This window comes from Aegilops tauschii, chromosome 2 (genome assembly GCF_002575655.3).
Source record: "Aegilops tauschii subsp. strangulata cultivar AL8/78 chromosome 2, Aet v6.0, whole genome shotgun sequence".
Lineage (NCBI taxonomy): Eukaryota > Viridiplantae > Streptophyta > Magnoliopsida > Poales > Poaceae > Aegilops > Aegilops tauschii.
The window spans coordinates 352,296,014-352,310,289 of NC_053036.3; the positions used below are offsets into that span (position 1 = coordinate 352,296,014).

Sequence of the window (14,276 nt, forward strand, 5' to 3'; positions counted from 1 at the left end):
TCTTTAGTAACCGAAAAAACTGAGTTTTCAAATAAATATCAAAATGTTCGGCTTTTAAAATTGAACTTCTTGGTTTTATTCTTCAGCAACTTTTTCATGTAGACACTTGTTACACATTCGTTGTCATTTGAGAGCGGTTTTAAAAATGGCGAAAACAACATTGGTTTTCACTTTTTTACATTCAATTGAAGGTCGGACGTCTCACAATTTAATTTTTGAACCGTGCAAGAAGGAGCACCTGAACTTTTTGCAACAAACATTTTAGGCTTTTAGTTTTGTATTATTTTATTCTCATCTGAAAACACATTATGTATAATAGTTGGACTGCTCGTTGTATTCACATTGAACTTCGGTAACGTATTTTTGTTCGTATAATTCCTCACCCATTCGTCGGAGTTGCACAACGTTTTTGTGTGTTTTTGCACAAGTAAATAGACAGCGAACGTCCTTTACAAGAACATTTAAACATCGTGGGACGACCACGTGAACTTCTAGCTAAAGTCTTTTTATTTTTATTCTTTTTTTCTTATATGAAACACACTCCATGTAGTTGTTGAACCGCGGGTTACTTTCACTTTGAACTTCTCTCTGCTTTTGTTTCGGATCCTTACCATATTCGGTGCCCTGAGGTGCAAGGTGGCGGTGCGGTGCAGCCGAGACGGGAGCCACAGCCGGTGGCGCACGGGGCGGCGGCTGGGGTGTGATAATACTGTTTGGAAAAGCTTATGTATAGAAAACCGAGTTATTTGAATTTTGAACTACTCTATTGTTATAAATTGAACTTCTTGGTTTATTCTTTAGTAACTGGAGAAATCTGAGTTTTGTAAAAAACATCAAACCACTCTACTATTATAAATTGAACTTCTTGGGTTTATTGTTTTAGTAATGAGGAAAATTTGAGTTTTTTATATACATTGAACTACTCTGTTATTTTAGTTTGAATTTCTTGGTTTTATTCTTTTAATAACGAGAAAAATCAAAGGTTTAATAGACATCAAACTATTCTATTATTTAAAATTGAACTTCCTAGTTTTTATTTTCCTAGGAGTATTTTAATGAACATCCAACTGTTGTGGTATTTAAACCTGAACGTTTTATTTTACTTTTTAGAAACGAATAAATTTTGTTCTTTTTTTAATAAACTTCAGACTTCTCTATTTTCAAATTTTGAACTTCACGGATTTTTTTGCATGTTCGCGTCTTTATTTTTGGATACCCAATGTGTGTGTTTTGCCGTAAGCGAACATATTGAACTATCCGCGGCAGAGAATATGAACTTCGCATCAACCTTTTTTTGTCTTCAAGAAATGCGTGCTTATTTTTTGCTTTTAATATTCAACTTCTATGCTTTATTTTTAACTTCTATGCTCTATTTTTTTAACCGTTTCATGAAGGAGAAGGAAAGCAGCAACATAATGTGCGTCAGAGAGCAACTAGTTTGGGAAACCAACCAATACATGATACATTTTTTATGTAAAGAACAAAGAACAATTTTTCCATTATTTTAACTTGAACTTATCCATTTTATTCGCACACACACAAATGCCGCGGCTGCCACCTGCAACGCCAGTACACTTCTAATAAAGAATTACTAAAGTAGCTTTCATAAACATTGAACCTCTATTTTATTTAAATTTGAACTTCTATACAAATGAATATTGGATCTCTCTATCCATCACCATTTAGTACATGATGGAACCTGTCGGGAACTAACACAAACACATACTGTGCACCCGCCATGGGCATCCAGTGATAATTTATGCATCAAATGGCACATCAAAAAAGAAGAAAATGCATCAAGGTCATAAAACTGAAGCTCCAGGAGACATCACGACCAACTGCACAACGTGATAGATCTCCACGGGTTATGGGCGCAACTTTCTTCTGGATTGCAAGTCGTTCAGTGCTAATTATCCAACCGGTGGCCATGGGCATCCAGTGATAATTATGCAGTGCCGATGGCAGGAGTCAACTCGGCTGGATCGCAAGGCGTTCTCCTTCTCTGTAATGAGACCCGCACTTCTTTGATTGTTGCATATTTCCTTCTTCAAATTTCATCTTTGAACTTCTGTTTTTTATTTTTCCGCTACAACCTGAAACAAAGGGAAAAAATTGAACGTTTTTATCACTGCCTTCTATGAACTTTTATATGTTTTTGGCTCTAAATTTTTGTAACTCCGTAATGCAAATTTATATGTTCTTTTTTACTCTGCAGGTGGGTTCATTTAACTATTGTTTTTATTCTCCAAACATACATCTTGTGGAGTCAGAACTTATATATTTTATATCATTAAACTTCTAGATTTTTCAAATGAAATCAGAACACAAGTTGGGGTAAATATAGTGGGAAATCATAGACCCAAATTTCCCTTTTTTCTTGGTTGGTAATATCTTACTTTAACATAGTCCAACCTTGCTGAGATTACATCTTTGCAGATCCTAAAAAATTACAGTACCAAACTTTTAAACATTACAGAGAGCAAAAATACCAACCTTTTTAAAACATCTTGAACTACAGAAGCAAAGAGGCAAGAGAATAGAGGAGGAGAAGAAGATGGTGTGGTCGGTGGGGTGTACAACCTGCAGGGGAAGCGGCTGCGGGAGGTGGAGCTCGAGCTCCCTCGGCGTGGCCCTGCCTCTGTGCCCACGTCCAGTGGGTGGCTGGACGTGGTTGCACGCATCGGCAACAGACAGTGGTGGGAGTGGTTGCCGCAGCATCCACTGTATGTGGTGGACCTCGGCGGCAGCGGCAGGCGCGACATGCTGCAAGTCAATACCTCCAGGTGAAGTGTTTGTGCAAATCACTGAATAATAAGCTGTGTTATCTAGCACAACGGTGCAAGAATTCGAACATATATTTTCTCTGCCACAGCTAATGTACACTGTATGTAACCCAGACTCTCTCTCTCTCTCTCTCGCCTATTTCCTGTTGATTAACGTGGTTGGGTCATTCAGTCAGGGCGATCGATCCATGGAGACGGTGCTTAAAGCCTAGCTGGCTAACGTGCTTGAGCTCATATCGATCTTTTAGTAAGATCGTCGCCTGAAATAAGACACCACCATCGATGACAATTTGTGACTGCATATATTCTTGTAATCCCAACTATTTGTAGAAGACCAAGTATCCATAGTAAGGTTCAGGCTTTTCAGCCATACGTACCTGCAGGTCGAGACCTCCTCAAGCTGCAGTTCGAGACCTCCCCCAGCTGCAGGTCGCCCAGAGGGATGGTGAGGCGGTGGTTGGTCAGGAGGGGAGCAGGACTGGACCCGGACACCGTTGCCATCGCTGGCAGTTTAAGGGGGAGAAGGATTTTTTGCGATGCAAGAGACGATGCAAGGGCGCCAGTGGAGATTGACCGTCCGCGGGAGTCGCAATTGACCTGCAGGAGCATGGGATCTGCTCTGCTTCTGGAGGTCCGACTGCGGGAGGCGCGTCGAGGATGAGTGGCAGCAGGAGGATTCTCGGGGCCAGGGGGAGGGGAGGGCTGCAGGAGATGCGTCTGGGTCCTGGTGGGAGCGACAGCGGGGCTGAGGGGATCGCTGCAGGAGGTGCTTCGGGTCTGGGCAGCCGCGGGGGATGCGCGCGTCCAGGCCGTGGGTGACTGGGGGGCATCTACGGGTGGCGCGTCGAGGCCGTGGGGGCGGGAGAGGGTGGTGCGTCGAGGCCGCGGGGACGGCGGAGGGTGGCGCGTCGAGGTCGTGGGGGTAGCGGGGGGTAGAGCGCCGGAGGCAGGGGCGGTGCTGGGTGGCGCGTCGAGGCGTCCGTCGGTGGCGCCAAAGCCAAGGGCCGGCGGCGGGTGGCTCGCCGGAGCCAGGTCGGCGGTGGGTGGTCAAGAGGATCGGGGCAGAGAGGTGGTCGTGTGGATCGGGGGAGAGAGATGGTGTGGTATGTGCGGGACGGGGCGGCGGGGTTGAGTTCGGGAACATCCTCGCGAGTGATGCAAATAGTTATTCTAATTCCAAGATTAGAATAGTATATATATATATATATATATATATATATATATATATATATATCCTATCACCTGGTGGTAGTTACCCCACATATTTCATATACTATCATGTGGTATTGTATATACTATTTTATTATTTTAAATATGTTCATAGACTATATCTAAGATTTTTCAAAGCAAGTTAGATGAAAAAATTGCATATGAGCCCATAGTTTTGTTATATTTGTGAAATACGTACATATTTGTACGTAAAAAAGAGTATACTCAAAACATGGTACATACTACCTAAAAATTAGTATATATACTACCTAATCATTGTTATATACTACATACTACACGTACATACTCTCGATTTTGATAGATACTACATACAACATACAAAACGCAAGTGGTGGTAACTACCACTGCTTGTAGGAAACATTTGTCACACACACATATATATATAGACACACTAGCAAAAGAGCCCGTGCGTTGCAATGGGAGAAAAACACAACACACACTCTTAACCGAACAACCATCACTTAAGACCACAATAGGTCTATCTCCTTTATTTTAGCGACGCATCATATTTGTGTTGCCGCTTATCCTTCTTCTCACCCTCACTGGCGGTGGCCTTAGTGTTCACACAAACCAAAACGTGTTTGAATGTGGTTAATCCTAAGACGTCTCTCTCCCTCTCCTCCCTCTCTCCCTCTCTCTCTCTCTCGCTTTCTCTCACATTCACAATGAGAAATCTGTTGTTTTCCCCTGTGATGTATTCAGAGGTATGCATGTGTAGTTATTAATGTTTTCTTTTTCCTATATGATTATAGTGGGTGTTTATTTGCAATCCGGATCGCCGCCTGTACGAAAGAAAAATGGATCGTGCGCTATAGTTATAAGTTTGCTTTCAAAACAATACTTAAAAAATATTTAACAGGTAAAATTAACATCATATTCAGATTTCACACATTTTTCTAATCAAATTTAATATATAACATGTTAAAATCGGAGTTACGGTTTAAAAGATACGTATAATTTAGAAAACCATTTGTTTGAATTAAATACCTTCCAAAATAATATTTATAAATACTTAACAGGTTAAAATAATCTTATATTCATATTCTACATATTTTTCTAATCAAATTTCATATATAACATGTTTAAATCGGAGTTACGGTTTAAAAGATATGGATGATTTAGAAAAGCATTTGTTTGACTTAAATATATGACCCATGGATGGAATACCTAAAAAGTCAGGGGGTTTTCGAAAAACTATAAAATAACGGTTCGGTGTGACTTAAATCCGGACTGCGGGTTGATTTCATGAAAACACAAGGGCTTTTTTGCAAAATGGTGCGACGGACGGGCAGAAACCCTCCGTGCTTTATTATTAGGTAGAGATATATATTATATGAAGCTTGGTTGCATACCTCCTGATCACTTGCAATACAAATCATTAGTCTTCGCAAAAAATTGGGCATCCTCACAAAAAGTTTTTTTTGTGTCATTTGAAAAGTCTTCTACCTTCTGAAAAATGTGATGTACTTTTTTTGAAATCATTCATGAATCTTAAAATATTTGCGTTGTATTAAGAAAAGTGTTCATTTATTAAAATAATGTTTATATCATTTAAAATGTATTCACCCTTTTTTTTTAAATCATGTAATTCTAAAAAGTGTTCACGTGCAAATATATTTGTAATTTTAAAATATGCATGCTCTTTAAAAAGGTTCATGTGATTTTAAAGTGTTCATGTTTTAAAAAGAATGTTGATGAATTTTGAAAAACAAATATACAATTTTAAAGTGAGTTGGCATAAGAGGGGTGTTGTATGGACTAGGAGTACGCAATAGCTTAGGAAGGACAGCTGTCACACCAGTTTAACGAGATTAGTTTTAAAACTATTAGACATTCACTTGCGATGGTGTAGTTCAGTGACTGGTGTGTGGTGGCCTAGATCATCATTTTGAAATTGACCATATTCAAATACATTGTGATCAGGTGGACACCTTTGACCATGGCCAATAAAGACGGGAAGAAGGATAAACCACAACACGAATGAGACGCTATGTTCAAATAGATAATTTGAACCTGTGAAGGGGTTCAAATAAATAACTTGGACTTGCAAAAGGGTTTTGAGTCATGCTTATTGGCTAGGAGCATGCGATTTTCTTTCTCATTGCAACACATGGGCATATGTGCTAGTAGTTTTAATGGACGGTGTCGAAGATGGCCTAATCACGTACATCTGATTCCGCTAAGGAAAAGGATAATCAGATGCGAATGACCACGTCAGCTGGTTCTGGTCGGCCACGCCAAACAGAAGAACCCAAACGCTAACTTGCAAGCACTCTCCAGCCAAAAACATTTCGCTTCTTCCACCCACTCTTGAATCATTCGCCTTTCCTTCCTGCCCCTACCGATGACCTTTTCCTAAACCAACGCCCTGCTTGCTCTCCCCTTGCCATGGACGGGACAAACGCCGCGGCCGCTGCCCCGCCGCCGGTACCCATGGCGGCGCCCGTCGTCCCGGTCGATCTGACGGTCGTCAAGAAGCTCCTCGGGGGCGGCGGCGACCTGGCGGTCCACGACGCGTCTGGCGGTCTCGCCTTTCGTGTCACGGCGGCGGACGGTTGTGGCAGGAGGTGCGGAGGCAGGGCGCTCCTCGACGCCTCCGGGAGCACTCTGGTCACTGCCAGGACCAGCGAGGTGATGATTCCAGCTTGGGTGTCTGCTCTCCTTTAATTCTGAGTGAGAGATTGCACCATCATCAAGTCAACTTGGCTTCTTAATTTGGTCTACTCCGGTGTAGCTTAGAAAAGTTTCAGCTTCAAGTATGCATACGCAATACTGTATACTGCTTATGAAATAGGAGTAGATTGCTCCAATTTGTTTATCCTCACTTGATTCGTATTAGTTGGATTGCTGCAAAAATGTTACACTTCAGGAGAGTTCAGGACAGAATACAAGCACTTCGTGTCTAATATCATACATCCTCTGTTCATTGAACTGCCAAAACGTCTTATATTTAGGAACAGAGGTACTACTCCCTCCGTTCCTAAATATTTGTCTTTTTAGAGATTTCAAATGGACTACCACATTCGGATGTATATAGACATGTTTTAGAGTGTAGATTCACTCATTTTGCTCCGTATGTAGTCACTTGTTGAAATCTCTAGAAAGACAAATATTTAGGAACGGAGGGAGTAGTACCTAATAAGCTTAATTAGGCCGATAAGACAAAACAAACGTCAGGTGCAATACTTGACATAAGTTTATTGTCCGCACTTTGGCTCTCGGAAGCCTGAAGATGATGCTACAATTGTAATGCCCGCCTTTATAATTCACGATTTATCCCTTGTTGCGCATAATACATATATAAACTATGTCACTGAGTGGGAGGCTACTATTTTCCAGGGTGCGTGGCAGGCATTCAGAGGAATTAGTTGGGAACAGACAGACATAATTTTTTCAACAAAGGTAATTTGTGCTTCTTCAGATCGAAAGGAGGTACATGTCTTTGTCCCGCCGAGAAGCACATCTGAGGAGCAAAAACCAAGCTACATACTCGTAGGAAATCCATCTCGAAGAGCATGCACGATTATAAGGGGAAACTCCATTGTTGCTCAGGTACTATGGAAATATTGGATGGGCGTGATCCACTGATGATCATTATCTGTTGTCTAGTGTACTAGCTAGGTTGGTCCAATGGTTATAACTTTGAACACATTTTGGACTGACACTAAAATTGTCAATCATTAATTTGTGCAGACAAATCTCCCGTACAAACTCAATAAGGCCGTCTATTCAAGGCGGAAGTTTAGAGTGACGATTTACCCAGGAAACGATAACATTCTGATCATGGCAATGGTTATGACCTTCCTTGTTCAAAAATAACATAGGTGATGAGTACTCAGACATTGCTTTCAGAAAGCTGAGAGGATGATTTAGTTCATTCTTCTCTCACTGACCAATGCACTTACTGGACGAAAAAAGGATTCTCGAACATGCACCCAAATGCGTGTCGTTTTTCTTACTGGACAGGCTGATATGTTGTAAATATTTTGTTGTTGTCCAGTTTCGTTTTTTTTTTTTTGGCTAGATAACTACGTACATCCAAATTTTACATGTTCATGCCCTAAATATTTTTCTCGCATTCATTGGCATCAAGGGATGGATAGGACATGGTACTATGAAACCCAGCATTATCTTCTGATCAAGACAGCAGTATGTGTTGCATAATTGTGGCTATAATCCGGATTACCGAACAGATGTTTGTTCTAGTTGTTACGGAGGGCATGGAAAATCATACCAGAACTCAGCCCTTGTACTGAGCTAGTGAATTTTCCCCTCAAAAGGAAGAAAATAGCTAGTGAATTTTCTTTTCTTATTAGACAATGAATGAACTATTGAATTTCCTGCGCAGGTTCCTAATGAAGGAGACGCCTTCAGTAGAAAGGCCTTAAGCCCTTAAGCACCCACACGAGAAACAGTGTTCCATTAGAATGATACATTCTCTCTGAAAACTTCTGAGAACTTGAGTAAGGTGTTCAGTGAAATTCTGCAACAGGATAAGAGAAGTTGAGTTGAGCACCAAAGTTTTGTCGTGTTCACTTATCGCCGATGATGAAATGTATAAATTTTATAACAAATGCTATTTTGACTGAATAGATGGAATCAGTGAAAGTATGGGCAATCATTTCAACGCTTGAATTACCAGAACCTTTGAATGCTTAGGGCGCCGTCACTTGGCGAGGTTCTTCGAGTTCACAATACACTGACCTTGGCCTGGCATGTGTCCAGATGATTATGAATTGTATCATGTCATGGACAATAATGAAAATGTTAAATTGCATTTGTTCAGCCTGGGCATTACCAAAAACATGGCATCACATGGCGACAGAGTTCCGTGTATACTGACCTTGGTTGGCATGCCATGTGTGGCTGCTTGATCCATCCGAGGGTTTTGTATCACTCAAAACTGTGGTTGTTTCATTTATGAAGGGTGGAGTTCTCAAAGAAAAATCTCCAAAACATCTTAGAGGGGCATTCTTGGAACGTAGTCTAAGAGTTCGGTAAAATGAAGATAAAATGCAGCCATGGAAGAAAAAATGATTTCTAATCATGTCCATATGCATCCAGGAAACAAAATGCAAAACTTTGCTACCACTCCCTCCGTTCCTAAATATAAACCTTTTTAAAGATTTCAATACAAACTACATACAAAGCAAAATGAGTGAATTTACACTCTAAAATATGTCTATATACATCTGTATGTATCCCTATTGAAATCTCTAAAGAGGCTTATATTTAGAAAGGGAGGGAGTAGATGTTACTCCTTCATTTACAAATATAAAATGTTTTGGATATTTTAATACGTATAACATAGAGACTGAAATGAGTGAACAAACACACTAAAACGTGTCTATATACATCTAAATCAGAAAAAGTTACTTAAACGCAGAGAGCACATGATTAGAGAGAGAAGTTGCAGGGAATGGAAATTCATTGGAACTCTCACACCAAGTTCCATTTTGGATTGGATTCTCCCATATTTATTCTTCCTAGGACGCCCAAAGAGCCATTGGCATTGTACAGACATACTAATAAGTAGAACAAAACAAGATTATAAAGATATATGTCTTGGACAAAAAAAAAGATATATGTCAAAAGGTTAATATAAAGCTCAGGGCAAGATAGGTGCAACTGGCAACCTTCCCGACACAACGGCTTGGGAGACATACAACGCCTTGACAAAATCGTCGAACCTATATATCAGTATGCACTTTTCTGAAGCACGGCAGCTAAGGCTCCTCCTTGCTAACTTTACCAAGTGCTCGCTGAGCAAACAGCAACTCCTCTCGCTCTCGTTTCTTCGCCAAGGCCTCCTCATCGAGCACTTGGATAGGTGACCATTCGGGTACAGTAAACCAGTCTTTCGTATCAACGAACAAATGCTCTTTCCAATCATGCCATTGAGGGCTTAGCTTCATCGCGGCGTAGTCCAGTGCAGTACCAGCAACCGCTAGGGTGACTGCATACTTCACCGCCCCAAAGTGACCACCTACAGTTACGGTCAGTTGAGGAAATTAGAAATGGTGACGCATTGTTGGTGTGTTTAGGCCTTTAGGACATAAATATAACTTTCTTTGTTTGAATATTCAAGGCTCACAACGTGCACATGCCACTAAAATGAAATGATCAGTGCATATGCAGGCCTGCAAGCTTTTAACTGTACTCCAAAATAAATTCCCTTTTGTCAAAGTTACATTGCAGTATCGATGGACAATTAAAGGTACACAAAAGCAATATGCAGGGCCAACTTGACCTGGTAGAAAAATGCACATTAGCATACATGAAACTTACATCCCATAAAAAATCACCTGATTTCACTTTTGAGGTTAAAATTTTATTTTAACTAGCCCAAAATTCTTGGCACATTTAGGGCAACGATGTTAAGTTTGGTAAGACCCAATTTTTCCAAAGTGAGCAGAGTACTTTTGGGCTACAGAGTCAAATACAACGGTGTGTCTCTGCAATCGTATCAAACTGAATATATTGAAATTGAGATTGTCTAGTCACACCTTACTTGATTTTTTGTTATATCCCAGTCACATTTCTTATCCATTAGATCAACATCCAATCTTCCTCGTCCCAATCCCACGTATATAGAGAATTGACTTAAATTTTAAATACAAGAAATTGATTAAGCTTGTTTGAAACTGAAAAGACAAACGGAAATCTAAGATACCAAGAAGTATCCTATGGAGGATTAACCTCACTAAAACTGAGAATTGCAGTAACTTTTTACTAAATACTGCACATATTTGGACTACAATTTTAGGTTTACTATTGTTTAAGTTGAGATGACCAGGATTAGCAAACATTCGAAGCATCTGAGAATTACCAAAACCGATTGAAATTTGCAGTAGATGCTAACTGATCTCAAATACCCATGGAAAACCAAGGTTAAATATCTTTAAGTTCCTGAAGTACAATAGAGTTAGAATGGCCGACTTGCAAATCAATCAGAAAAGGTACACCCCTGTCCCAAAATGTAAGACCATTTTTGACACTATGATAGTGTCAAAAATGATCTTACTGGAATTCTTATTGTGTCTGTGTGTTGGGGGGGGGGGGGGGGGGGGGGGGGGGCGCTGTGGTAGGGGTTAATTTGAACAGATCAGAAGATCCCGTGGAGATCTCGGATGTGCAAAGTAATACAGGCAATCTGCCATCTCACCAAATATGGGAAAACAGACAACTTTCTCAATAGTTGCCTTGCTACTACGCCCCTGGCCACACACAGCATGTGATTATAGAGAACAAGATAAGCCCAAGGTGCCATTTAAATTCACCCTGTGATGTTTCGTACATGGATACATTTATGTAGTTGAAAAAAAAACTTGTACTTGTGCGAAAATAAGAGTGTCCCATTACACGAGGAGGTCATGTGGTAAAAAATTATTTTGATCGTGTATGATGTAGCCAGTTGGCACAGCACCTAGCTTCTAAGCACTTGCACAAGCTCTAGCAGAACGCACATGACTGACCACAATCGCACGTTTCCCTGACCTTCAGTGCGTAATGCAATTTAATATGTATCTTGATCTGATACTGCTAGTATGTGTGATACCATAAACTTAATTCTTTCAGATATATAAGTTTGCTTGGTGCATTGTGGTGATTAAATCCATAAGAACAATGAGGAATTGAACACTATAGACAAATTTGACTTGAGGAAAACTGCAAACGTGAGTCACTGAAAGATGTTAAGTATGAAAAGAAACATAAGTCAATATATGATTGTGCAATATAATGACCAACCTTGTATTCGGCCAAGAACAGCTCCACTTGCTAGCCCACCAACAACAGAATTCATGAGGTCATCAGGTGTTGTAGCTCGAGCATCTCTTGCAAGTTCACGTGCACCTAAGTATCAAAAGAGTATGTGCTTTGCAAGTTTACTCCAACATGCTATTTGTTACCTTGATTAATTCACATGAGCAAACTAACATTTCAAAGTAGAGAAAAAGAAGTCACGAAACTGTGCAAGCGTGCAATACCATGGGAACTGGCACTAATATGGGCCACTTTGCTGTTTAAATTAGCTTGTAGCTATATATTTAACTTGCATCCTTAAAGCAAGACTCAAGCCAGCAGGTGAAACTTGTATATAGCCAACTAAAGATCAAGACATAAACCATATTTGATGACTTAAAAGTAAGTACATTCATCATGCCAACCAATAGAAGCTGAACCCGCAAAGACTACACTATTCCCAGAACACATATAGGGCCGTGGCTACATCCTACTTCAACATATAAACAGCCACTTACACAATTCCCAGCGATATTAAGCAGTAAATCCCTGGGCACATTCTTTCACTAGTCAAGTGCTGGCAGTAATAAATATATCCTGCTGTGAGCAATGTGCTGCAAGATTATAGCTGCCAGCCTGCCAGGTTGTCTATGTGATTACTCATGAGCAAAGACCTTAGATCTTGTGATCAAAATATCCAAGAACAAAAAAAAGGTTGCTTCAATAGAGTGATTTACATTACGAGCAATTTTACGCAATGATAATGAAGTGAACAACAGACTAAGATAATCAAATACTACTTGACACTCCTTGATAAAAGAAGGCCTTGGGTAATTGAGTTTTTACTATGGTTAGGGCACAACATTTTGCAAACCGTTCATAGCATGGGCAGGGGCAGGGCAGGCACCATATTCAAATTTCCCACCATAATGACTGGAAATTCATCAAAACCATAATCCCCGTAATTCAATGGTAAAAGGATGCATTTCCAGTATCTCAAATGGTGCACTGGAAACAGGAAAAGCATTCCACCGCCGCATCATGATACCATCTACACTAAATGTTCCACGCAGCAACATCAAAAGTTGATTCAGTTCATCTCGAAGTTGCAATCAAGGCAACGAATCTGATGCCTCTGTGTTAGGGGCCTCACCTCCGTAGCATCCGGCCACGATGGATAGGTTAGCCGCATAGGTAGCGGCAGCGCGGATCGGGCCAAGGCGCGCCCTGTGCCGCGACAGCAGCCCGAACCCAGCTCCGGCAACACCTGCCAGGCAACCAGGTCAACGAACTCAACAGATCAGAGATATCTCCCGAAAGTAAACGAACGCCACGACAAGTTCCTGACTCCAACGGAGGCGGAAGTGAAAACTAGGACAGGTGAGGGCGGCTCACCGGCGGCCACGACGGGGACCAAGATCCGCTCCTTCCAGTCGGCAGAGAATGGCGCTGCTGCTTCCGGCGTCCCTGCGCCGGGGTCCTCGCCGTCGCCGGCCGGAGTAGACATTCGTGGTGCTGTGGTCGGGCTTGGCGTCGAGGTGACTGAACAGAGCTCGGGCTGAGTGCACGGAGGGCCCAATATCGGGTGACCCTTTCGGTGAGCTAAAATATCCGGTTGATGGGCTCTCTCGCTTCTCCGCTATCGCCAGTATTGGGCTTGTACACAGCATCTAAACTGAGCCTAAAGCGAGCCCTCTCACGCTATCCGTCTTTTTAACCGTTCGATTTCGCGTCTGGGTGATAGCCGTCAGATCTTCCCTCATACACGTTCACGACTTCTCACGCCATTAGACGTCTAGGCCGTCCATTGTCCAGATCGAACCGTTTTCGGCCGTACGAACTGATATGTGCGCCCGTTTTCCTGCTGTCCTAAGGGACGCTTTTCCGGCGGCAAAAGCGGAGTATGCTGGTGATTGGGCTTTTCAGCTGAGGGAACCAGCCCATTAGGCTGAGCGTTTGTGTTGTTTCCGTGGATAGCCGACGTTTCCGATCTTGTCAGGAAAAAGGAGCCCTAAAAAAATCAAGAAAAAGTTAAAGGAAGGTGACGGTTCGGTCGTGACATTCCCTACTTTCCCCCGTCCACGTCGACACCACCAACAGAAACCCCGTGCTGATCCCCTCCTCCACTCTGCTCCCCGCCGCATTGGAAACCCTATACACTGGATCGGATCGTGCTCGGAGGTCCTCCCATCCACGTCGGCTCTGCGTGGTCACTCAACTCGTTTCGCCAAACCAAGTTCTCCACCCGTGGGTTCTGATTGCGGCTAACCCCGTGATTGTGCGGCTCCCTCCTTGGAGAAATGGTTAGGGTCAGTTCATGATCCAGCACCTTGAACGGTGCAGTGGTGCAACCAGAGATCCTGCGGCGACTAGGGGTGCCTCTTCTATAGGCACAGCCGACCGCCTGAGCCAACGTCACCGCAGGCTGAAAACGGATGCTGGACAAGGACCTCTGGTGGACCCATGAGTGTTTCCATAAGGAATTTGAAGACGTTGTGAGCCACAGCTCGATCACGAACG

At 42.0% G+C, this 14,276-nt stretch overlaps 2 protein-coding genes and 1 long non-coding RNA gene across 4 annotated transcripts; 1 reads left to right on the forward strand and 2 right to left on the reverse strand.

Annotated features, from left to right (window-relative positions):
• Positions 1 to 1,601: 1,601 nt before the first annotated feature.
• Positions 1,602 to 3,921, reverse strand: LOC109737541 (uncharacterized). Its single transcript, XR_012202698.1, has 3 exons — positions 3,161 to 3,921; positions 2,581 to 2,763; positions 1,602 to 2,093 (listed from the first exon to the last, which is right to left on the reverse strand). It is a non-coding gene; the product is annotated as an uncharacterized lncRNA (long non-coding RNA).
• Positions 3,922 to 6,257: 2,336 nt separating this feature from the next.
• Positions 6,258 to 8,634, forward strand: LOC109737540 (protein LURP-one-related 7). 2 transcript variants are annotated; one of them, XM_020296672.4, is made up of 3 exons: positions 6,258 to 6,644; positions 7,353 to 7,565; positions 7,707 to 8,634. In XM_020296672.4, exons 1-3 carry the CDS (start codon positions 6,402 to 6,404, stop codon positions 7,830 to 7,832), a joined length of 582 nt encoding a protein of 193 aa, XP_020152261.1. In that variant the 5' UTR covers positions 6,258 to 6,401; the 3' UTR covers positions 7,833 to 8,634. The 2 variants fall into 2 exon arrangements, with proteins under 2 accessions (XP_020152261.1, XP_073364668.1); XM_073508567.1 differs by having other exon boundaries at positions 6,279 to 6,644; positions 8,362 to 8,634.
• A 789-nt stretch (positions 8,635 to 9,423) lies between these two features.
• LOC109737539 (uncharacterized) lies at positions 9,424 to 13,426 on the reverse strand. Its single transcript, XM_020296671.2, has 4 exons — positions 13,152 to 13,426; positions 12,910 to 13,023; positions 11,763 to 11,867; positions 9,424 to 9,999 (listed from the first exon to the last, which is right to left on the reverse strand). The coding sequence occupies exons 1-4, from the start codon at positions 13,261 to 13,263 to the stop codon at positions 9,740 to 9,742; spliced, it is 591 nt and encodes a 196-aa protein (XP_020152260.1). The 5' UTR covers positions 13,264 to 13,426; the 3' UTR covers positions 9,424 to 9,739.
• Between the last annotated feature and the right edge of the window lie 850 nt (positions 13,427 to 14,276).

Bases quoted from the DNA above. Each gene is read 5' to 3' on its own strand.
- LOC109737539 (XM_020296671.2), bottom strand. From the start codon at position 13,263: ATGTCTACTCCGGCCGGCGACGGCGAGGACCCCGGCGCAGGGACGCCG. The intron at 13,024-13,151 runs GTGAGCCGCCCT...GTTGCCTGGCAG, and splicing joins GGTCCCCGTCGTGGCCGCCG to GTGTTGCCGGAGCTGGGTTC. The intron at 11,868-12,909 runs GTGAGGCCCCTA...TTTGATACTTAG, and splicing joins CGTGGCCGGATGCTACGGAG to GTGCACGTGAACTTGCAAGA.
- LOC109737540 (XM_020296672.4), top strand. From the start codon at position 6,402: ATGGACGGGACAAACGCCGCGGCCGCTGCCCCGCCGCCGGTACCCATG. The intron at 6,645-7,352 runs GTGATGATTCCA...ACTATTTTCCAG, and splicing joins TCACTGCCAGGACCAGCGAG to GGTGCGTGGCAGGCATTCAG. The intron at 7,566-7,706 runs GTACTATGGAAA...TAATTTGTGCAG, and splicing joins GAAACTCCATTGTTGCTCAG to ACAAATCTCCCGTACAAACT.